The following is a 24,771-nucleotide window of genomic DNA, read 5'->3' as shown; positions in this document are numbered from 1 at the left end:
TTCAGTGGCCAATATTCGGTCTAAAAGTGCCAATTCCAAACTTCCAGGAGGAGAACCACCTTTCATGTGACTGCTCAGCACATCCCTGCCACTGGAAGTCTGAGCACAGCAGTCATGAGGGCTGCTGGGTGCCAATGCAGGTTGGTCAAAAAGGCCCATCTCGATTCTCTCGGACTTCATTCCAGTTAAACTGTGATATTTTCAGCCCTCCTGCCCTCAATCCTCATACCCCTATCCTCCAACCACTACCCATGCCTCTTGCATGCCAAATCATTTGCCCTCTGTGCCAACTCGCCCAGTATTCACCATGGGCATACCTCAGGGGCCATGCAGAGATGAAATAAAATAAAGCTGTAAAAATCTATGCAATTTTCCCAATATGAAAAACCTCACATTCTTGAAAATCCATTTGAACCTCTTAAACTCAAGCAATTAATCTCCTAAGTAATCAAACATATTTATGTTCATATCACATCAAATGTAGCTAAATCCTTCATTGTCTCTTTAAGCTGTCAATCATACTGTGAATTCAGGACCCCTGCTGAGATTATTGTAGTTTTTATAAGTCAGTCAAGCATTCATAAACAGTTCCTAGGCAATGTCAACAATTATTGAAACTGCTGAGCTAGACAGTGTGCTTATTAATCTCACACTGACAGCTGCAAAATTTAAAGAGCTGGGGACTTAAAAAATTAGAGCGCACAACTGTTAAATAGATTTTATCTGCACTTAAGAGCCTTTAGTCTACTCCATACATTTGTGACTCCCACCCTGCTCCCTTGCAGCAGTCAAAATGGAATCTGCTGAATGGAATCTGGGGCCGCACGGTAGCATAGTGGTTATCACAGTTGCTTCACAGCTTCAGGGTCCCAGGTTCGATCCCCGGCTTGGATCACTGTCTGTGCGGAGTCTGCACGTTCTCCCCGTTAGTGCATGGGTCTACTGCGGGTGCTCCAGTTTCCTCCCACAGTCCGAAGATGTGCAGGTTAGGTGGATTGGCCATTCTAAATTGCCCTTAGTGTCCAAAAAGGTTAGGTGTGGTTACGAGGGTAAAGGGGATAAGGTGGAGGCGTGGGGCTTTAGTAGGGTGCTCTTTCTAAGGGCTGGTGCGGACTCGATGGGCTGAATGGCCTCCTTCTGCACTGTAAATTCTATGAAATCTATGAACTGAGCACAGTTTCTTGTGGTCTGCAGGCTTCCCCATGATGCAGGGTGGTTTAAGTGCAGGTACATTGCTCTGCGGGGACGGCAAATGTAAAAGATATAGTGCAACTGACAAAAAATTTAATCCCTCAATTGCCATTTGTTGTGTGACAATGTGTAGCATATCAAGCATGTCACAGCCTGATACCCTGTAGCTGTTGTCTGCTACAGTCACCAAGAGTAATGTATAACACAAAATTGCAAAGTTATTCTTTACACGAGTATAGTATTGTATTAGAAATAAATCTGACTGTTAGTCGCTGCTTGAGAACACACTCCAGAATGATGTCACTATCCTAATGGATAATGATTTCCAAATGCTTACCATATAGGTCATCCCACCAATAATGCAGTTAAGGAGCTGAGTATTTGAAGTTGTTGTCTGGAATGCGCCAAGTGGTGTCACAGGTGATGAAGGTTCAGCAGCTCGAGCCTCCAGCAAAAATCCTTTGAAATTGTTTCCTGTTGTGCCTCGCAGTGTCACTTCAATCAAATATGCAGGTATAAGAAAATGTTTCATTTTAACTGATATATCTCAAACATTTAGAGTAGAACAAAACAAAGAAAATTACAGCACAGGAACAGGCCCTTCAGCCCTCCCAGCCTGCGTCGATCCAGATCCTTTATCTAAACCTGTCGCCTATTTCCCAACAATCTACTTCCCTCTGTTTTCCGCCCGTTCATATATCTGTCTAGATGCATCTTGAATGATGCTATCGTGTCCGCCTCTACCACCTCCGCTGGCAAAGCGTTCCAGGCACCCACCACCCTCTGTGTAAAAAACTTTCCCCGCACATCTCCCTTAAACTTTCTCCCTCTCACCTTGAAATCGTGACCCCTTGTAATTGACACCCCCACTCTTGGAAAGAGCTTGTTGCTATCCACCCTGTCCATATGTCTCATAATTTTGTAGACCTCAATCAGGTCCCCCTCAACCTCCGTCTTTCCAACGAAAACAATCCTAATCTACTCAACCTTCCTTCATAGCTAGCACCCTCCATACCAGGCAACATCCTGGTGAACCTCCTCTGCACCCTCTCTAAAGCATCCACATCCTTCTGGTAATGTGGCGACCAGAACTGCACGCAGTATTCCAAATGTGGCCTAACCAAAGTCCTATACAACTGTAACATGACCTGCCGACTCTTGTACTCAATACCCCGTCCGATGAAGGCAAGCATGCTGTATGCCTTCTTGACCACTCTATCGACCGGCGTTGCCACCTTCAGGGTACAATGGACCTGAACTCCCAGATCTCTCTGTACATCAATTTTCCCCAGGACTCTTCCATTGACCGTATAGTCCACTCTTGAATTAGATCTTCCAAAATGCATCACCTCGCATTTGCCTGGATTGAACTCCATCTGCCATTTCTCTGCCCAACGCTCCAATCTATCTATAGTTTGCTGTATTCTCTGACAGTCCTCCTCGCTATCTGCAATTCCACCAATCTTAGTATCATCTGCAACCTTGCTAATCAGACCACCTATACCTTCGTCCAGATCATTTATGTAGTTTCAGATTCATCTCAAAAAGACATATACAGTGAAACTTACATCAACTGACTGCAAGACTCTTTTGGAAGAGGGGAAGGCACCGCTGGATGGGATCAAGGCAAAGTGGGAGGAAGAGTTGGGAGAGGGTATGGAGGAGGGGTTCTGGTGTGAGATGCTCCGGAGGGTGAACACCTCCACCTCGTGTGCGAGGTTGGGGCTGATACAGCTGAAGGAAGTGGAAAGAGCACACCTCCCAAGGGCGAGGAAGAGCTGGCTCTTTGAGGGGGTAGAAGATGTGTGTGAACATTGCGGGGGCGAGAGAGTGGGGGGGTGCAAACCACGTTCATATGTTTTGGTCCTGTCCAAAGCTGGAGGATTAACGCAAGGAGGTTTTTAGGGTAATCTCTAAAGTGGTGCATGTGAAACTGAACCCGGGCCCTTGGGAGGCCATATTCGGGGTGTTGGTCCAGCCGGGGTTGGAAACGGGTGCGGAGGCAGATATTGTCGCCTTTGCCTCGTCGATCACCCGAAAGCGGATCCTGTTGGGATGGAGATCAATCTCTCCACCCTGTGCGCAAGCGTGGCGGGGGGACCTGCTGGAATTCTTGACTCTTGAGAAGGTCAAATTTGAACTGAGGGGAAGGATGGAGGGGTTCTACAATTCATGGGCGTTATTCATTGTGCACTTTCGAGAAATGGATTACATCGAACCTCAGGCGGGAGGGGTGTTGGGAGAGTTGGGGGGAAGAGGGACTGTATGTGTTGATGGTGACTATGGGTGATTCCGGATTCCTTTTTATTTGTTGATGTTAGCATGCGGGCTAATGTTTGGGGGTTTGATGGGAGGATGGGATTGTTGTTATTGATGTGGGGATTGACATTGCATTCAGGGGCTGTTTAGCACACTGGGCTAAATCGCTGGATTTGAAAGCAGGCCAGCAGCACGGTTCAATTCCCGTAACAGCCTCCCCGAACAGGCGCCGGAATGTGGCGACTAGGGGCTTTTCACAGTAACTTCATTGAAGCCTACTTGTGACAATAAGTGATTTTCATTTCATTACTGATTATTGTTTATTGTTGGTGGGTGTAAATTTGGGAGAAAATGTGAAAAAGGAGAATAAAAATATATTTTTAAAAAACTGACTGCAAGACTCAAATAACTGTCATTATAAAATACACAAGATCACGCATACAAACACATTACAAATACAAACCATCAAAACCTTCAAGGCACCAAGCCCTTTTACAATTTAAAATATGGGACAGTGTTGTAAAGCTGCTGTAACTTGAATTTTAACTGGATTGGAAACATTGGCATTTCCCTGGGCAGATGGCTCCCTTTCGGCCTCCAAAGTTTCATGTGGTCAGTGCAAAGCAGCAGCAGGTTTTGTGGAAGGAAAGCCTTTTGTGGAATGATAATAATAATCTTTATTAGTGTCACAAGTAGGCTTACATTAACACTGCAATGAAGTTACTGTAAAAATCCCTGAGTCGCCACACTTTGGCGCCTGTTCAGGTACACTGAGGGAGAATTCAGAATGTCCACTTCACCTAACAAGCACGTCTTTCGGGACTTGTGGGAGAAAACCCGGGGAAACCCATGCAGACACGGGGAGAGCGTACAGACTCCACACAGACAGTGACCCAAGTAGGGAATCGATCCCGGATCCCTGGCACTGTGAAACAACAGTGCTAACCACTGTGCTACTGTGCCACCCTATGCAGAGCTCTTGGGATGCAAGTGTCACTGCCAAGGCCAGCATTTATTTTATTCTTTCACAGGGTGTGGGCATCGCTCGCTGGATGGGCCCACATTTAATGGCCATCATTAAATGTCCTTGAACAGGTGGTGGTGAGCCACCTTCAACTGAATGGTGATGGTTACACTTCAGCAGGTTTGATGAAGTCTTCATTGTCTTTAGCAGGTTAACTGTAAGTCTCTACTAACCAGTAGAACGAGTTATAAATATAGAGTAAAGAGTACAAAGCTAGGAGTTGTCTCCATGCTTACATCTTCACACAGCTCCTTCCGATACCACACTGAATCCCTAGGTGCAGGTCATGTGCTCTCTCAAATCACTGTGTGGGTGGTACTAAACTTAGTCCCATATTAATCGTATATGCGCCAAGCCTTTTATATTATGAGTGGCTTGTATTATCACTTCAGAGGGCAGTTAGGAGCCAACCGCATTGCTGTGGGTCTAAAGTCACATCTATGCCAGATGGGCTCAGGGTACCGGATTTCCTTCTCTGAAGGAAATTAGTGAACCAGATAGATTTTTGCATAACAATTATCATTGAGACTACTTCCTTTAATATTCTGGAATAACTAACCAAATTTAAATTCCTCCACCTACGGTGATGGGATTTGAATTTGTGTCAGTAGAGCATTAGTCTGGGGTTTTGGTTCATTTGGTAACAACTCTGTGATTCTGTGAACTAATGCCAGCCCCTCCGGTAACTGAAATTCCCAGCTTTCATTGTACAAGCAATCTCAATCAAGGGGACAGCAGATACTTACAGGGAGGAATGAAACAAAAACATAAATCTGGTATAAGCTCATTCATCCCAATGTTGTGACTCTCCCTATTTTGAAGTGAAGGCAGAGATTCTAGAAGTCGAGGATCACGTGCAGCTGTTTGCACAGCCCCTTTTATAAGTTTCCACCTTGCCATGGCAAGTTCATAGTTCATAGAATTTACAGTGCAGAAGGAGGCCATTTGGCCCATCGAGTCTGCACCGGCTCTTGGAAAGAGCACCCTACCCAAGGTCCACACCTCCACCCTATCCCCATAACCCAGTAACCCCACCAAACACTAAGGGCAATTTTGGACACTATGGGCAATTTAGCATGGCCAATCCACCTAACCCGCACATCTTTGGACTGTGGGAGGAAACCGGAGCACTCGGAGGAAACCCACGCACACACAGGGAGAATGTGCAGACTCCGCACAGACAGTGATCCAAGCTGGGAATCGAACCTGGGACCCTGGAGCTGTGAAGCAATTGTGCTATCCACAATGCTACCGTGCCGCTAACATCTGTGGTGCAGCCAGACTAACAAAGCTGACTCCCACACACATTTCTCCAACATGTGCTCCTATTTAACAAGTCACGGTGTCTGGAGTGGAATTTTGCAACTCACCCTCATAACTGCAGAATAAGTCATTGCCATTTGTTCACACACAGAAAAGCATTCAAACGCAGAAAGAAAAAAATGCAAAAGCAGGTTTTTTAAGGTTTGTGTAATTCATATGAAGCAAAACTGATGCTTTACAATAGGGTATCTGTATTCTTAATCAGACATGCTCTGGACAGACTTGGTTGTAAAAGGAGTTACAACAGCAATTTTAATAGATTCACTAATATGGTACCTTGGATTGTATCCCCTGGGTTAAAGGAGCTGATACTTGTAATGATTTGATATGGTGCATCTGTTGTCTGTTTAGTGTTCGTATTATGGTTGGGCAGCATGGTATCACAGAAACCACCAACATTTCCCCTGGAATATCCTGAGATGTACACCGGGAAGGTGACAGTTAAAAAACCCAGCACAAAACAAGTATGTCCTCTCATCTGAAAAGATAAAAAACACCAATCAAATATTGCATCTGTTACCGCATTTATTTCAAAAAATTTGTTCCTTGAAGTTCAAATTCTCCGTGTACCTTTGAAGTACAGAATGTGCTAGCTCAGGGGTTTCGGAGGCCTCAACCATTCTGGGACTATGTGACAAAAGAAAATGTTCCTGGGACAAAGCAATCTGGTCAATGGCTTCCTTTCTCTGCCCAGTTAAATAAAGCCCGTCTCCTGATGTGCAACATTTTTTTTTAATAACAGCTCAATGACACGTGATAATAACTTTTTGATCCATTTAGGTTCATTTAGAAATTCCTTTAAATTGAGGGGAGATAGATATAAAACAGATGTCAGAGGTAGGTTCTTTATTCAGAGAGTAGTAAGGGCGTGGAATGCCCTGCCTGCAACAGTAGTGGACTCGCCAACACTAAGGACATTCAAATGGTTATTGGATAGACATATGGACAATAAGGGAATAGTGTAGATGGGTTTTAGAGTGGTTTCACAGGTTGGCGCAACATCGAGGGCCGAAGGGCCTGTACTGCGCTGTAATGTTCTATGTTCTAGAGTGCCTGGCAAATAGGCCAAAGTGGCAGCTGATTGGCACACAGCAACATGCTACAAGCATCAATTGGCTGAAGTACCAGTTGATCTATTTTTGTAGAAGAAATGTTGGCCGGAGCACTGGGTGTGGGAGCAATTTGAATGAGTAGCATGAAGCCTGGACAGTCAACTGGGAGAGAGTAGAGAAATTAAGAGGGCTGCCCGGTATAAAAATCGCCTCGTCTAACCCAGCCTCCACCACAATCTCAGATAGTGCATTCCAAATCCTAACGACTTGGGTGTGAACATTTTTTCTTCCTTATGTCATACTGCTTCTTTTGCCATTCACTTTATATCAGTGACTCTGGTTCTCGACCTTCTGGCAATAGGAACAGTTTCTCTCCAGTTTTGTGATTTTGAACACTTCTGTCAAATCTCCTCTGAGCCTTCACTTCTCTAAGGGGAACAACTGCAACTTCTCCAATCTACCCAGGTAATTAAAGTTCCTCATCGCTGGAGTCACTCTGTAGGGTTCTGCAACTGAATTAAAATGTTGGCTGGGTTCATGTGACTTCAATATCAGAAAGAGCATTAACACCAGTGAAATGTTGCTATCTCCCTTCAGATCTCAGCAGTGGTATGTCTTAACATCATCGCATTCAACTAACCTTGCCATTCAGCTTGTATGGCAGGATTTGGGAAATATTTGGCAGCAAGCAGTCGAATTGAGAATAAAATTGTCAGCATGATATACATAGTAAGAGGAGGAGATAATGCGGGAATTTTAATTGATACAACCTTTTCTAGTGAGGTCTTGAAAAATAACCAGACTAAACAAAGCAACAAAGGCATAAGAAAAGGTACACACCATGGACTTACAAATGGTGTATATTTTATCCACAGTAATACAAGTGAAATAAGATGGGTTGTGAAGCTTTGAGTCAATCAATTTGGCATAGCTTCTGAAGGGGGTGTTCAGAGATGATACCTCTTAAAGCTGATTAGCTAGGATGCCACTAGAGTTGTTCTACATAAGTTAGTTTATTAAGGATTGAGATTAATCATAGAAAGTAACCCAGTAATCATAATTAACCATTAGACCTGTATTTTAGGACATAGCAGTGATAATCATATAAACTCTCGCTACAAGCAGTGGCCACAATGCATGATGGGATTTAGGCAAGCTAACTTGACCATGTTTTTGAGATACACGAGATTGTGTGGTCAGCAGATTACATAGTGGACTTAGTAAACAAGTTTTATCAATGGCCCCAATATCCTGTCTGAAACAATCCATGGAGTAAAGAGGAAGCTAGTTTTGGTATCCTGCCGCTGGATGGACAATAAGTGGACAGGAACTGACTGCGATATCAGGATGGGAATGTCATAAAATCGACATTAAAATGGACACATGATCTTGGTAAACAACAGGTGACAGGATGGGGCTAAATCATGAGCTGAGCACAATTTTACTGGATAGTTTCGAAATGAAAGCTTCAAGGATTGGATCAAGTCCAACTGGAGTGGGCTATTGATTTTTGAAAAATCGTATAATTGATGTGTTTTCATCAGTGTTTAGCAGATAGATCTTGGCAAGCATCCAGATCTCTCTCTCATGTACACAAAACCAAGCTTGGGATAATAAAGCTGTCTTATCCAGATTGTTATGTGTCTGCTCTGTTTATTAAGCTAAGCCATAACAATTAAGGAGGAAACCCACGTAAAGGTTGGCTCAATACTCAGGTCTTGGAAACCCTCGTACAGCTTCAACAAAGGTGCTGGCGGAGTGGAACAGATGTCTCAAGAATTTATGGTACACCATAAGTAATGGTAGAACTAACCAGTGCCACCATTTTCTGGAACTTTACAGTTGTAAATAAGCCTAATGCCATTGATCTGCCCACCATAATGGCAAAGCTCTACAGGAGATTCTCGGCCAAGGTTATGAAAATAGTCACGATAGCACTTGAATTATTGTTTGGCAGACTCTCCAGCATTAAAAGAAACAGAGTGTCATTTAAAATGCTGAAACTCTAATCATGACCTCTGGTTTGTTGAACATGATATATTTTTTGTTAAACATGCCACACCTACCTACCTTCTCCTTTACTTTTGAGAATGTAAAACAGTTAAAAAGAAAAACTGCCCATTGATTTATTTTTGCCAAATTTCAGTTTTTGTTCAATAGATGGATTATTTCTAAAAGTTGTTTTTAGTTGTTGACAAAATAATCTTTGGAAAACAGACATGTTGTACTGCCATTTTCCAAACAATCTTCTGCTTTGTCTGTAGATTACAAACTCTGGCACTAACTAGCGGTGCCAACTTTGGTTCAAGGCATTGCTTGAGGTTTAATTATATAATTTTCTGATCATATACTGTCTGTAGATACTGTTGCATTTACCTTGGAAATGTTAGGATCCTGTAGTTGAGTATCTTTACGCCAGCAGGGGTTGAATGAGAAGTTTGGAGAAGCTGAAAAGGGGAAACCAAATATGGAGAAGGAATTAAAAGGGGGAGAACAGAACTGGCTGAAGATTTGATGGAAAAATAGTAACTCATTGACATTGACATTGAGCTGAAATCTAATAGATGCCCCTCATAAGCAACAGTAATACGATGACTGACTAATGTGTATCTGGTAGAATGCAATAGGCAATAGACAATTCTAAACTAAAAGCTTTAGTCAGAGCTTATGTTTGGAATTTGTCTGTCACCTGACTGACTGGAACCAAACCAAGAAACCATACACAAAGCAGCAGGCTTGCAGTCTGAAGTATTTTTCACAGGTACATCATGTTAAACTCAGTTCAACTCTGACATTTCTCAACCACTACCGAGCCGAGTCACCATAAAGGAGGGTTTTTGTAGAAAACTGAAATTACAGTACAATACCATTCACCACTCTCCCTGCTCCTCCACTAGAGCTCACACACTCTTCCCCCAGATCTTTTTTATTCCTCCTATTCAAATATTTATCATTTGCCTTTTTAAATGTTGTTCCTGCCTCAATAGCAACCTGTGGTTACTCATCCAGTGCCCCTCAGTTGAAAAAATCTCCTCTCCCTTTTCTCACATCAAAGCTCATGTCAAAGTTCCAAAACCTAGGACTTGGCTCCTCACTCTGCAACTGGATCCTCGACTTTCTGACCCACAGACCACAATCAGTAAGAATAAACAACAACACCTCCTCCACAATAGTCCTCAATACCAGGGGCCCGCAAGGCTGCGTACTTAGCCCCCTACTCTACTCCCTCTACACACACGATTGCATGGCAAAATTTGGTTCCAACTCCATCTACAAGTTTGCTGACGAAATGAAATGAAATGAAAATCGCTTATTGTCACTAGGCTTCAAATGAAGTTACTGTGAAAAGCCCCTAGTCGCCACATTCCGGCGCCTGTTCGGGGAAGCTGTTACGGTAATTGAACCGTGCTGCTGGCCTGCCTTGGTCTGCTTTCAAAACCAGCGATTTAGCCCTGTGCTAAACAGCCCCTGTTTACGATACGACCATAGTGGGCTGGATCTCGAATAACGACGAGTCAGAATACAGGAGGGAGATAGAGAAGCTAGTAGAGTGGTGCAACGACAACAATCTCTCCCTCAATGCCAGCAAAACTAAAGAGCTAGTCATTGACTTCAGGAAGCAAAGTACTGTACACACTCCTGTCAGCATCAATTGAGCCGAGGTGGAGATGGTTAACAGTTTCAAATTCCTAGGGGTGCACATCACCAAAAATCTGTCCTGGTCCCCACCCACGTCGATGCTACCACACAACAGCGCCTTTACTTCCTCAGGAAACTAAGGAACTTCGGCATGTCCACAGTAACTCTTACCAACTTTTACAGATGCACCATAGAAAGCATTCTATCTGGCTGCATCACAGCCTGGTATGGCAACTGCTCGACCCAAGATCACAAGAAACTTCAGAAAGTTGTGAATACAGCACAGTCCATCACAGAACATGCCTCCCATCCATTGACTCCACCTACACCTCCTGCTGCCCTGGGGAAAGCGGGCAGCATAATCAAAGACTCCACCGACCTGGCTTACTCACTCTTCCAACTTCTTCCATCGGGCAGGAGATACAGAAGTCTGAGAACACGCACGAACAGATTCAAAAACAGCTTCTTCCCCGCTGTTACCAGACTCCTAAACAACCCTCTTATGGACTGACCTGATTAATACTACACTCCTGTATGCTTCACCCAATGCTGGTGTCTATGTATTTACATTGTGTACCTTATGTTACCTTATATATTTTCTTTTTTTAAATTTTCTTTTCATGTACTTAATGATCTGTTTGAGCAGCTCGGAGAAAAATACTTTTCGCTGTATCTCGGTACATGTGACAATAAACAAATCCAATTCAATCCAACCATTCAGGCTCTGTTCTTTTGGTCATATCAACATACGGAATGGGGACATTCGGCCCCTCGACCCTGCACCGCCATTATGTTTCATGTTTTACATTCCCACCTACCCCCAATACCCTTTGACTCTTGTGTCTAACAAGAATTTACCTAACTCCATCTTAAAAATATTCAATGGACCTGCCTCCACGGCCTTCTGAGACAGAGTTCCAAATCCTCAAAACAAAATTCTCCTCATCTCCTTCCACTCCTCACTTGGCCACCAGACATAATCATTCACTATTTATCCTGGGTACCATTCATCCCCTTTGCTGGTAGCTCCACTCTTAGCACAGCCCTCACTCACCACAATGTTGCTCCAGCGCTGTCCGAAATACTGGACCCCAGCAAATTCACCAGCCTCCCTCCTCTCCCCCAAACTGATGCCACAGTAGAGTGCCCGGATCCCAGTCTTCCTCTCACGACCAGCTTCCCCTGGGGAGTCCCTCTCTTTACCCAAACACACCTAAAATCCCATTCCTGAACCCCTGTTTTGACCTGAATCCCTGTTCCCCTCAGATCCATCTATTACCCTCAGACCCTCCATTCCCCTCAAGACTCTCCCTTATCTTCCATTCTCCACAGACCCCCCCCCCCCCCCATATCCTTAAGACCTCCCATCCCCCTCAGATGCTACCTACCCCTCTCACAGCCCCCTCAGTCCCTCCATTCTCAAACACTCCGTTCTACTCAAACACATCGCCCCCCCCCCCCCCCCCCCCGGCAGTTTGGGAGCAGTGCCGGGAAGAGCGCAGCTTCCAGTGGGTGGCAACCACACTAGTGGAGGAACAAATCCCCCCCCCCCCCCCAAAAAATAACTGCAGGAAATCCCTCCAACGGCTGTTATCTTCCAGCCCTGATCAGCAATCGTTATCCCAGAAAGGAAGATCGCAGATGCGTACTTACGGCAAACTTTGGAAACGGCGCGAGAAACAATCTGTTGCACAAGTCGCTGCACAGATGGGCGCAAAAAAAAACAAAAGAAAAATGGGAAAAGTTATTGACCTGGGATGAAATGCTGAAGATGCAGGCGGATTTAATGTATTGGGGAGAAGATGACACTCTTTCCTGTTCAGCTGGCATATTATTCACTGAACCTCTCCCCCCCACACACACACACAATATAGAGGGGAAAATCAGCTGCTTACCTGTCCCTGGAGCAGCAGCACACTGTGGAAGGACTGGGAAACTCTGCCACATTCACCCAACTCCAGCCGGAGTCTCCGCCTCTACTCTGACGAAATTCTTCTGAACGATAAGTTGAGCAAAAACAAAACATATTTATTGCAATACACTGGTATTTTCAATTTGGCCACAAGTTACCGAGCAGGTTTCCGTCAGTGAGTCAGTGGTAATTCCGCTGGAGTGGATTGTGTGAAGCTGAGTGACAATCTTCCATTTATTTGTGTGCTGGCTGAGAGAGCGCGAGTGAGCTACTGTCAACATAGTCCAGGCATTTTTAAAGTCGGGGTCGCGACCCGCTGGTGGGTCGTGGGCGGCTGCCAGGAGGGCATCACAGCGATAGCATGCCAGCCACCGCAGCGTTCCCCATCGCGGAAATTCCCTCACAACAGCCGCAGAAGCCGGCTTTTAACAATGCCAGCTGTGAGCGGCTAAAAAAATGAGGGCACATTGAGCATATGTGCCCGCTCATCAGTACGCATGTGGAACGGGAGTGTTGGGACCTGAACCCGGGGTGAAAGTGTGATCGCGGCTGACTGCGTGGTGATCACCGATAATGATCAAAGCTGTGACCTGTGTGTAGCGCAACAATTACTCACTCAAGTCGAGAAGCGATGAAGTCAATCGAGGCTTTATTAAGCAAGACTTGTTCCCCAGCAGCTCAGTTACAGAATGCGGCTGCTGGGAGAACCCGGGCTCTTATACTCCACCTTTCTGGGCGGAGCCAGCAGGCAGCAGATCCAACCAGGACACAGTGCCTGTCTGCCAATAGCCTCTCGGCTTCACAGGTACAGTACTACCCCTAATACATACCACCACATTCACCCCTTATTAAAAAAGAACCCGGCGGGGTGGTGGTCGCATGGTGGTAGGGGTTTACAAGGCTGGTCCTGGAACTAATTTTGTACAGTGGCTATGCATTTAGCCCAACAGTTAACTATGTACAGGTTTTGTCAGAATTATTTACAGATTTTCATCATGCGGATTCCACAAGTCCAGCGGGTGCCCAGGTCGTCCTTGTCGATCGGCTCAGCCCCGGTGGTGGTGCAGGTGCTGGCTCGGGCACTGTCGTCTCTGGGAGCGTTGCGCTGTTCGTCCCTGTTTCTTTACTCCTGAGCGGGCACCAATCCACCCGGGATGGGAGCGATTGTGGGGTCCGCTGGTGGGAGGGAGGGGGTGATTGGTGTTGGGGGTGTGTGTGTTTCCGGCTGGCGCCAGGTCCCGTAGGGAGAACGTGTCCTGTCGGCCGTCGGGGTACGCCACGTAGGTGTACTGAGGGTATACGTGTAGAAGGTGAACCCTCTCGACCAACGGGTCCGATTTGTGCGCCCGCACATGCTTTCGGAGCAAGATGGGTCCTGGGGCTGCCAGCCAGGTCGGCGACGGCATTCCGGACGAGGACTTCCTAGGGAAGACAAGGAGGCGCTCGTGAGGCGTTTGATTAGTGGCGGTACACCGCAGCGACCGGATGGAGTGGAGGGCATCCGGGAGGACTTCCTGCCAACTGGAAACTGGGAGATTTCTGGACCGTAGGGCCAGTAGGACGGTCTTCCAGACCGTACCGTTCTCCCTCTCTACCTGACCGTTCCCCCGGGGGTTGTAACTGGTCGTCCTGCTCGAGGCAATGCCCTTGCTGAGCAGGAACTGACGCAGTTCGTCCCTCATGAAGGAGGACCCCCTGTCGCTATGGATGTACGCGGGGAAACCGAACAGTGTAAAGATGGTGCCGAGGGCCTTAATGACTGTGGCCGCTGTCATGTCGGGGCAGGGGATGGCGAAGGGGAAACGTGAGTACTCATCCACCACGTTTAGGAAGTATGTGTTGCGGTCGGTGGAGAGGAGGGGGCCTTTGAAATCCAAACTGAGGCGTTCAAAGGGACGGGAAGCCTTTATCAGGTGCGCTCTATCTGGCCTGAAAAAGTGCGCTTTGCACTCTGCAGAGATTTGGCAGTTCCTGGTGGCTGTACGGATCGCCTCAACAGAGTAGGGGATGTTGCGGGACTTCACATAATGGTAGAATCGAGTGACGTCCGGGTGGCAGAGGTCCTTGTGGAGGGCTTGGAGGCGGTCTACTCGTGCGTTGGCATATGTGCCGCGGGATAAGGCATCGGACGGCTCGTTCAGCTTTCCGGGACGATACAAGATCACATAGTTATAGGTGGAGAGCTCAATCCTCCACCTCAAGATCTTGTCATTCTTGATTTTGCCCCGCTGTGCATTATCGAACATAAAGGCTACCGACCGTTGGTCAGTGAGGAGAGTGAATCTCCTGCCGGCCAAGTAATGCCTCCAATGTCGCACAGCTTCCACTATGGCTTGGGCTTCCTTTCCACTGAGGAGTGGCGGATTTCTGAGGCGTGGAGGGTCCAGGAGAAAAAGGCCACGGGTCTGCCCGCTTGGTTGAGGGTGGCCGCCAGAGCTACATCGGATGCGTCACTCTCGACTTGGAAGGGGAGGGACTCGTCGATTGCGTGCATCGTGGCCTTTGCGATATCCGGTTTGATGCGGCTGAAGACCTGGCGGGCCTCTGTCGACAGGGGGAAGGTAGTCGACTGGATTAACGGGTGGGTCTTGTCTGCGTACTGGGGAACCCACTGGGCGTAGTACGAGAAGAAGCCCAGGCAGCGTTTCAGGGCTTTGGAGCAGTGGGGAAGGGGAAATTCCATAAGGGGGCGCATGCGTTCGGAGTTGGGGCCTATCACTCCATTATGCACTACGTATCCCAGGATGGCCAGACGGTTGGTGCTAAAAACGCATTTTTCTTTGTTATAGGTGAGGTTCAGGGCGTTAGCGCTCTGGAGGAATTTGCGGAAGTTGGCGTCGTGGTCCTACTGGTCATGGCCGCAGATGGTTACATTGTCGAGGTATGGGAACGTGGCCCGCAAACCGTGTTGGTCAACCATTCAGTCCATCTCCCATTGGAAGACCGAGACTCCGCTCGTGGTGCCAAATGGGACCCTTAAAAAATGGTAGAGCCGCACGTCTGCCTCGAAGGCCATGTACTTGCGGTCACTTGGGCGGATGGGGAGCTGGTGGTATGCGGACTTGAGGTCCACGGGGGAAAAGACATTGTACTGTGCAATCCGATTGTCCATGTCGGATATGCGGGGGAGAGGGTACGCATCGAGCTGCGGTGTACCTATTGATGGTCTGACTATAGTCTACGACCATCCTCTGCTTCTCCCCGGTCTTCACAACTAGAACCTGGGCTCTCCAGGGACTATTGCTGGCCTGGATTATATGCCTTCCTTCAGCAGCCGCTGGACTTCAGACCGGATAAACGTCCGATCCTGGGCGCTGTATCTTTTGCTCCTAGTGGCGACGGGTTTGCAATCTGGGGTGAGGTTCCCAAACAAGGAAGGCGGTTCAACCTTGAGGGTCGCGAGGCTGCAGATAGTGAGTGGGGGTATTGGGCCGCCGAATTGGAACGTTAGGCTCTGGAGGTTACATTGGAAATCTAACCCTAAGAGGGTGGGAGCACAGAGTTGGGGAAGGACATAAAGCCGATAATTCTTAAACTCCCTCCCTTGCACCGTTAGGTTCGCGATGCAGAACCCTTTGATCTCTACGGAATGGGATCCCGCTGCCAGGAAAATCTTTTGGGTGTTCGGACGAATAGAAAGAAAACAGCGTCTTACCGTATCCGGGTGGTGAAAACTTTCCGTGCTCCCAGAGTCGATCAGGCATGGCGTCTCGTACCCGTTGACCAGCACCTTTGTTGTTGCCATTTGGAGCGTCCGGGGCCGCGATTGGTCCAGGGTCACCGAAGCCAGTCGTGGTTGTTGCATCGCGGCGTTTTCTTCAGACCCCGTGGAGCCGTCTATGCTGGGGTCCTTGGCTATCAGCCAAGATGGTGGCGTCCATGGATCGCACGTGACCGGGGGGTCACAAGATCACAGCGCCCATATTCCCCGCGCGGTGTCCGTGACCCAAAATGGCGGTGCCCACGGGCCGCGCATGGATCGTTGGGGGGGTTGGGTCTACTGGCCCGTTCTCTCCCGGAGATTGCGGCGACCCCCCGGGACTGGCACACCGCTGAGTAATGCCCCTTTTAGCCGCAGCTCTTACAAATAGCTGAGCGGGCCGGGCAGCGCTGCTGGGGGTGTTTTGCCTGCCCGCAAAAATAGCAGCGGGGCCCACCAGGATGGTCTGGTGCTCTAGCCGCTCAGGCTTGCGGGGGGGTGGGGGGTGCCGGGGAGTTGGTCGCAACGGGGGTCCACGGAGCCCAAGGGCTGCCGCGCGGTCGGGGCCGTAGGCGCGGGCATTTTGTGAGGCCACGTCGAGGGAGGCCGCAAGGGCCCGTGCATCTGTGAGTCCTAACGAGTCTCTCTCTAACAGTCTTTGGCGAATTTGAGAAGAAGTCATACCTGCCACAAAAGCATCCCTGATTAGGAGCTCCGTGTGCTCGTTTGTGCTCACCGACGGGCAGTTGCAGTTCCTTCCCAATATCAATCGTGCGCTGTAGAACTCGTCTAGCGATTCTCCGGGGATTTGCCGTCTCGTTGCGAGTTGGTGGCGTGCGTAGACCTGGTTTATGGGCCGAATGTAGACTCCTTTCAGCATCGTGAGCGCCGTCGGGAAATCCTCCGCATCTTCGATGAGCGTGTAGGTCTCCGGGCTCACCCTGGAATGCAGGACCTGCATTTTCTGATCTTCCGTGGTCCGGCCAGGGGCCGTTCGAAGGCAACCTTTGAAGCATGCTAGCCAGTGTTTAAACACGGCCGCCGAGTTTGCTGCATGGGGGCTGATTCGCAGACACTCCGGGGCAATCCGTAGCTCCATAGTTTTTTTAAGTCTGCTTAATAAATTGTAGTGCAACAATTACTCACTCAAGTCGAGAAGTGATGAAGTCAATCGAGGCTTTATTAAGCAAGACTTGTTCCCCAGCAGCTCAGTTACAGAATGCGGCTGCTGGGAGAACCCGGGCTCGTATACTCCGCCTTTCTGGGCGGAGCCAGCAGGAGGCAGATCCAACCAGGACACAGTGCCTGTCTGCCAATAGCCTCTCGGCTTCACAGGTATCGTACTACCCCTAATACATACCACCACACTGTGGCACGATCAATTTGACTAGAGACGAAAGTTGAATCCAAAGTGAAGCTTTATTGGTATCAGATGTGTGGCTTCCCACAGCAGCTGGCAAAATGGCTGCGAGCTGGAGGACACTCATATTTATATCCCGCCTCCTGGGCGGAGCCAGCGGGCAGGGGCCACAGGTGAACCTGTAGTGCAGGTTCTACCGTACATCCTCTAATATAAGTACAACAGTGGTTTACCACATTCACCCCCTGTTAAAATTGAGTCTGGCGGGGGTGGTGGATAACTATATACAATCATGATTTTAATATTTACAGAGCAAAACAAATGCCCCTTGGTGTCTGGTGGACTGGTCAGAGGTTCAGCCGGTCTGGGGCCTTGATGGTCCTTTGAGAGCGACAAAGCGGTGACTGCGATGTTGGTGCTGACCTGGTCGAAGGTGACTCCGGGAGCGTGCCGAAAGCCTCTTCATCGACGGGCGTGGGAAGGGGGGGGGGGAACGGTCCTGGGGGTGGTGTTGTTGTGAGCGGCGGGGAGGGGAGGGCGGCACTGGGGGCGACGGGGTGGTGTGGGGGTGGAACCTGCTGGTGCCAGGTCCCTGAGGGAGACAGTATCCTGGTGGCCGTCGAGGAACGTCACGTAGGCGTACTGGGGGTTTGCGTGGAGCAAGTGTACCCTCTCCACCAACGGGTCCCCCTTGTGGAGTCGCATATGTTTACGGAGAATCACGGTTCCCGGAGCTGTGAGCCAAGTCGGGAGCGACACCCCGGATGTGGACTTACTGGGGAAGGCAAAAAGACGTTCATGCATTGTATTGTTAGTGGCAGTGCAGAGTAATGAGCGAATGGAATGTAGTGCATCAGGGAGGACCTCTTGCCAGCGAGAGGCATGGAGATTTCTGGACCATAGGGCCAGCTGGATGGCCCTCCATACCATCCCATTCTCCCTTTCTACCTGCCTGGGGGTTGTAGCTTGTCGTTCTGCTGGAGGCGATACCCCTGCTGAGCAGGAACTGATGCAGCTCATCACTCATGAATGAGGATCCCCTGTCACGGTGGATGTAGGTGGGGAAACCGAACAGAGTGAAAATCGAATTGAGGGCTTTAATGACGGTGGCAGACGTCATGTCGGGGCATGGGATGGCGAAGGGGAACTGGGAGTATTTGTCGATCACACTCTGTGTGCGCAGTCCGGCCGGTAGAAGTGCGGCTTGCACTCCGCACAGACCTGGCAGTCCCTGGTGATTGTCCTTACTTCCTCGACGGAGTAGAGCAAATTTTGTGCCTTAATGAAGTGGTACAACTGTTTTACCCCTGGGTGACAAAGGCTGTCGTGCAGGGTCCGGAGTCGGTCTACCTGTGCGCTGGCACATGTACCTGGGGATAGGGCGTCTGGGGGCTCGTTGAGTTTGCCAAGGCGATACCTAATCTCGTAATTATAGGTGGAGAGCTCGATTCTCCACCGCAAGATTTTATCATTTTTGATCTTGCCCCGCTGTGTGTTGAACATAAAGCAACCGACAGTTGGTCAGTGAGGAGAATGAATTTCCTGCTGGCCAGGTAATGCCTCCAATGCCGCACAGCTTCAACGATAGCTTGGGCCTCTTTTTCAACAGATGAGTGCCGAATTTCAGAGGCGTGACGGGTGCGGGAAAAGAATGCCACGGGCCTGCCTGCCTGATTGAGGGTGGTGGCAAGGGCGACGTCTGATGCGCCGCTCTCTACTTGGAAGGGCAGTGTTTCATCTACAGCGTGCATTGTGGCCTTGGCAATATCAGCTCTGATCCGGGAGAAGGCCTGTTGGGCCTTGGCCGTCAGGGGAAACTTGGTGGACTGTATGAGTGGGCGGGCCTTGTCCGCATAGTTTGGGACCCACTGCGCGTAATATGAAAAGAACCCCAGGCAGCGTTTGAGGGCCTTGGGGCAGTGGAGGAGGGGGAGCTCCATGAGGGGGCGCATGCGGTCGGGATCGGGCCCCAGAACTCCATTCTGGACCACATAGCCGAGGATAGCTAAGCGGTTTGTGCTGAACACACACTTCTTGTTGTAAGTGAGGTTTAGGAGAGTAGCGGTGCGGAGAAATTTAGCAAGGTTGGAGTCGTGGTCCTGCTGATCATGCCCGCAGATGGTGACATTGTCTAGGTACGGAAACGTGGCACGCAAACCGTACCGGTCGACCATTACACTTCGCTGCATTTATATCCATCTGCCATGTGACTACTCATTCCACCACCCTGCCTATGTCCTCTTGAGGTCTATCACTGTTCTGACCATTTGCACTTGGAACTCATTGAACCTTGGATGACGAGTGATATTGTAGGCCTCGTCAAAAAGAAAAAGGAGGCATTTGTCAGGGCTAAAAGGCTGGGAACAGACGAAGCCTGCGTGGAATATAAGGAAAGTAGGAAGGAACTTAAGCAAGGAGTCAGGAGGGCTAGAAGGGGTCATGAAAAGTCATTGGCAAATAGGGTTAAGGAAAATCCCAAGGCTTTTTACACGTACATAAAAAGCAAGAGGGTAGCCAGGGAAAGGGTTGGCCCACTGAAGGATAGGCAAGGGAATCTATGTGTGGAGCCAGAGGAAATGGGCGAGGTACTGAATGAATACTTTGCATCAGTATTCACCAAAGAGAAGGAATTGGTAGATGTTGAGTCTGGAGAAGGGGGTGTAGATAGCCTGGGTCACATTATGATCCAAAAAGACGAGGTGTTGGGTGTCTTAAAAAATATTAAGGTAGATAAGTCCCCAGGGCCTGATGGGATCTACCCCAGAATACTGAAGGAGGCTGGAGAGGAAATTGCTGGGGCCTTGACAGAAATCTTTGGATCCTCGCTGTCTTCAGGGGATGTCCCGGAGGACTGGAGAATAGCCAATGTTGTTCCTCTGTTTAAGAAGGGTAGCAAGGATAATCCCGGGAACTACAGGCCGGTGAGCCTTACTTCAGTGGTAGGGAAATTACTGGAGAGAATTCTTCGAGACAGGATCTACTCCCATTTGGAAGCAACTGGACGTATTAGTGAGAGGCAGCACGGTTTTGTGAAGGGGAGGTCGTGTCTCACTAACTTGATAGAGTTTTTCGAGGAGGTCACTAAGATGATTGATGCAGGTAGGGCAGTGGAAGTTGTCTATATGGACTTCAGTAAGGCCTTTGACAAGGTCCCTCATGGTAGACTAGTACAAAAGGTGAAGTCACACGGGATCAGGGGTGAGCTGGCAAGGTGGATACAGAACTGGCTAGGCCATAGAAGGCAGAGAGTAGCAATGGAAGGATGCTTTTCTCATTGAAGGGCTGTGACCAGTGGTGTTCCACAGGGATCAGTGCTGGGACCTTTGCTCTTTGTAGTATATATAAATGATTTGGAGGAAAATGTAACTGGTCTGATTAGTAAGTTTGCAGACGACACAAAGGTTGGTGGAATTGCGGATAGCGATGAGGACTGTCGGAGGATACAGCAGGATTTAGATTGTTTGGAGACTTGGGCGGAGAGATGGCAGATGGAGTTTAATCCGGACAAATGTGAGGTAATGCATTTTGGAAGGTCTAATGCAGGTAGGGAATATACAGTGAATGGTAGAACCCTCAAGAGTATTGAAAGTCAAAGAGATCTAGGAGTACAGGTCCACAGGTCATTGAAAGGGGCAACACAGGTGGAGAAGGTAGTCAAGAAGGCATACAGCATGCTTGCCTTCATTGGCCGGGGCATTGAGTATAAGAATTGGCAAGTCATGTTGCAGCTGTATAGAACCTGAGTTAGTCCACACTTGGAGTATAGTGTTCAATTCTGGTCGCCACACTACCAGAAGGATGTGGATGCTTTAGAGAGGGTGCAGAAGAGATTTACCAGAATGTTGCCTGGTATGGAGGGTATTATCTATGAGGAGCGGTTGAATAAACTCGGTTTGTTCTCACTGGAACGAAGGAGGTTGAGGGGAGACCTGATAGAGGTATACAAAATTATGAGGGGCATAGACAGAGTGGATAGTCAGAGGCTTTTCCCCAGGGTAGAGGGGTCAATTACTAGGGGGCATAGGTTTAAGGTGAGAGGGGCAAGGTTTAGAGTAGATGTACGAGGCAAGTTTTTTACGCAGAGGGTAGTGGGTGCCTGGAACTCGCTACCGGAGGAGGTGGTGGAAGCAGGGACAGTAGTGACATTTAAGGGGCATCTTGACAAATACATGAATAGGATGGGAATAGAAGGATACGGACCCAGGAAGTGTAGAAGATTGTAGTTTAGTCGGGCAGCATGGTCGGCACGGGCTTGGAGGGCCGAAGGGCCTGTTCCTGTGCTGTACATTTCTTTGTTCTTTGTTCTTTGATCATTGGAAATCCTGGGACTCCCTAACTGTTAGACAGGAAAAAGTAATTAAGGATCAAGCGTAGGTCGTTCTGTTCAGTAGCTTTATTGAAGATATACCTTGGCCGGGAGAGGAGCCCTGCTTATCCTTCACTCAAGGAGTTTAGCCACCTTACAGGCACGAGAGCAGAGATTATATACATTTAGGATTGTCGTCCCCTCCCACTCTTCTGACTCCCTATCTTTCTCTAGCAAGTAATCGCTGTTCAGACCCTCAGAGGTTTGACTTATGACATTATTATTCCAATTGTTCGAGGAGTCTCCTGTGACCTTTAGAAATGTTAACAGGTGACGTACATAGCCACATCTGTTAACCTGAGATTTCCTTCAGATTTTGCTGAGAAGGAATTTCTGGCTGCTAACACCCCTTAACCAGCTGAGTCCAGCAGCCTAGATCTAGAAAAACAGGGTATCAGTTTCCCTTATCAGCTATCTTGCTAAGAGGCCCCAATCCTCTTTACTGCGGACCTTGGAAACTGAACTGGGTCACTTTACTTTTAAAACAAAACATAGTGTGGTAAAGGCTTATGACTTACAGAATATTACACAATACTAGTACAAAAAGATTACAATACAAATTGTACAAATTATGCAGAGTGAGTATGCAATACAAGTGCATAGCAATGATCACCGTTTCAAATGTGACAGTCGAAATCAGTTTCCTTATACATTAGTTAATACATAGTATTGGATAATAATGACCTAAAGAATTGTACTATTTCAAATGAATCACATACTGTTACAAAGTTTGTTCTAATACAAGGTTAAAGTAATTGCTTCTTCTTAGCATTTATGAAGTAGAACATTTGTGGTTCTGGTTTTCTCTCTAGCACCCGCAGTCTTCTGTTGATTGTTCCTTCTGCTGATAACAAATGGGATTAATCCAGTTACCTTGAAGGATTGAGACCCCTGTGGCGATTGTTTGTACTTCGTTAGCCTGGTCTCAGGCCTTAAATCAATGATTTTCACAACCAGTATTTTGGTTTTGAGGAGGCCTAATTTAGCTAAGCCATTTGGATAACATGCATCCTGCAGACCACACGGTCGCTGCCGTTCCAGGCAGACACTTAAGTACATCGTCTATGAATTATGTTTACTGGCCAACAGAACAAATGTTAACGAAGCAGAGGTTAATGTAGTTTCTGTAAGTGGGCCATGAGTTATGTCTGGAGGCGAATGGAACAAATGTTAACAAACGAGGAGTTAATGTCTGATGGCCCCGAGTTATGTCTGGGAGTGAGCCTAACCAATAAGAGGCAAATATCCTTACATTATGTCCATTAATGGTAGGCCTAACATACGATGAACGTCTGAGGATCCTGGGATTATATTCATTGGAGTTTAGGAGGTTGAGGGGAGATCTAATAGAAACTTACAAGATAATGAATGGCTTAGATAGGGTGGATGGAGGGAAGTTGTTTCCATTAACAGGGGAGACTAGGACCCGGGGGCACAGCCTTAGAATAAAAGGAGTCACTTTAGAACAGAGATGAGGAGAAATTTCTTCAGCCAGAGAGTGGTGGGTCTGTGGCATTCATTGCCACAGAGGGCGGTGGAGGCCGGGACGTTGAGTGTCTTTAAGACAGAAGTTGATAAATTCTTGATTTCTCGAGGAATTAAGGGCTATGGAGAGAGAGCGGGTAAATAGAGTTGAAATCAGCCATGATTGAATGGTGGAGTGGACTCGATGGGCCGAATGGCCTTACTTCCACTCCTATGTCTTATGGTCTTATGTCTGTTTTTTAATGTGTCATCCTAGGTGGAGTCCTGCCGAATCGACAGAACTTCAGTCTGTTCTGGCTGGTCCAACGGGTAGGAAACTTAAACATTAAACTTCAAATCCTTCACTATCTAACTGCAATGTACCTGCACCTTATGGACTGTAGTGGTTCAAGAAGATGGCCCATCTCCAGTTCCTGAAGGATGGCAAACAAATATGGCCAACAATGCTCACATCTCAAGAATAAAAACATTTTTGAAAAAGTTGTCTAAAGTCTGCCTATGGAACCTCATCCTTTTTACCTATGCTGTTGATATCAACATGTACCACAAAATCTGGCTATTCATAGTTCCTTCCAGAGTGCTCTGTAGCTGCTCTGGCATCACGTATGCAACATATCATTCTGGATTCACAGCTGTGGCCACAGAAGCACCCGTCTAATCCCCTAACTCTCAAATCCCATATCACAATTCTTTTCCCAATCTTCCTCCTGCCCACTCCACCCCGCTGTACCGGAGTCACTTGTGGTCCATGGACATGGCAATTGGATAACATCTATCACTATTGAAATTTGATTTAGTGTAATGTTTGTAGATCATTTTGTGAGGGCCACGAAGAATCCAGGTTGAGTTTGTGGAATCAATAGCAATTAATTTTATTGATAAAATTATTTATACACTCACAGCAACAATAATTCACCACTGCTTCCTTCACTAGCTGGTACCACACTGGCCAGCTCCATTTATACAGGTGTAACTGCTAATGATTTCCCCACCCCCCTCATTGGGGGAGCTCATATTCCCCAAGAGCATAACCAGGCGTTGCAGCTTCGATGGTTCATGCGCCTGCCTAGTAAACAGGAGATCATGGGCTTCATTCTCCGACCCCCCGCCGGGTGGGAGAATGGCCGTTGGCCGCCGTGAATCCCGCCCCCGCCCCCGCCGAAGTCTCCGGTACCGGAGATTGGGCGGGGGCGGGGATCGGGCCACGCCGGTTGGCGGGACCCCCCGTTCAATTCTCCGGCCCGGATGGGCCGAGGTCCCGCCCAGAAATTGCCTGTCCCGCCGGCGTAAATCAAACCTGGTATTTACCGACGGGATCAGGCGGCGTGGGCGGGCTCCGGGGTCCTGGGGGGGGCGCGGGGCGATCTGACCCCGGGGGGTGCCCCCACGGTGGCCTGGCCCGCGATCAGGGCCCACCGATCCGCGGGCGGGCCTGTGCCGTGGGGGCACGCTTTCCCTTC

General features: G+C 48.1%; 1 protein-coding gene across 2 annotated transcripts in view; it reads right to left on the bottom strand.

Moving 5' to 3' along the window:
• Positions 1 to 12,496, bottom strand: part of LOC140426162 (putative ferric-chelate reductase 1) — a 73,913-nt gene extending 61,417 nt beyond the window's left edge. Inside the window, exons 1-4 of one of the 2 annotated variants that reach the window (XM_072510597.1) lie at positions 12,384 to 12,496; positions 9,226 to 9,296; positions 6,074 to 6,275; positions 1,529 to 1,686 (exon numbers count right to left, since the gene is read on the bottom strand). In XM_072510597.1, coding sequence (XP_072366698.1) covers positions 1,529 to 1,686; positions 6,074 to 6,275; positions 9,226 to 9,296; positions 12,384 to 12,435 — 483 coding nt within the window. In that variant the 5' untranslated portion in view covers positions 12,436 to 12,496. Of the gene's footprint in view, positions 1 to 1,528; positions 1,687 to 6,073; positions 6,276 to 9,225; positions 9,297 to 12,141; positions 12,163 to 12,383 lie in introns of those variants that run through there. The other variant, XM_072510598.1, reaches the window with a different exon arrangement.
• Positions 12,497 to 24,771: the final 12,275 nt, after the last annotated feature.

Source organism: Scyliorhinus torazame, chromosome 7 (genome assembly GCF_047496885.1).
Source record: "Scyliorhinus torazame isolate Kashiwa2021f chromosome 7, sScyTor2.1, whole genome shotgun sequence".
Lineage (NCBI taxonomy): Eukaryota > Metazoa > Chordata > Chondrichthyes > Carcharhiniformes > Scyliorhinidae > Scyliorhinus > Scyliorhinus torazame.
Note: the sequence above shows the minus strand (reverse complement) of the source record. Positions and strands in the feature narration are given on the sequence as shown.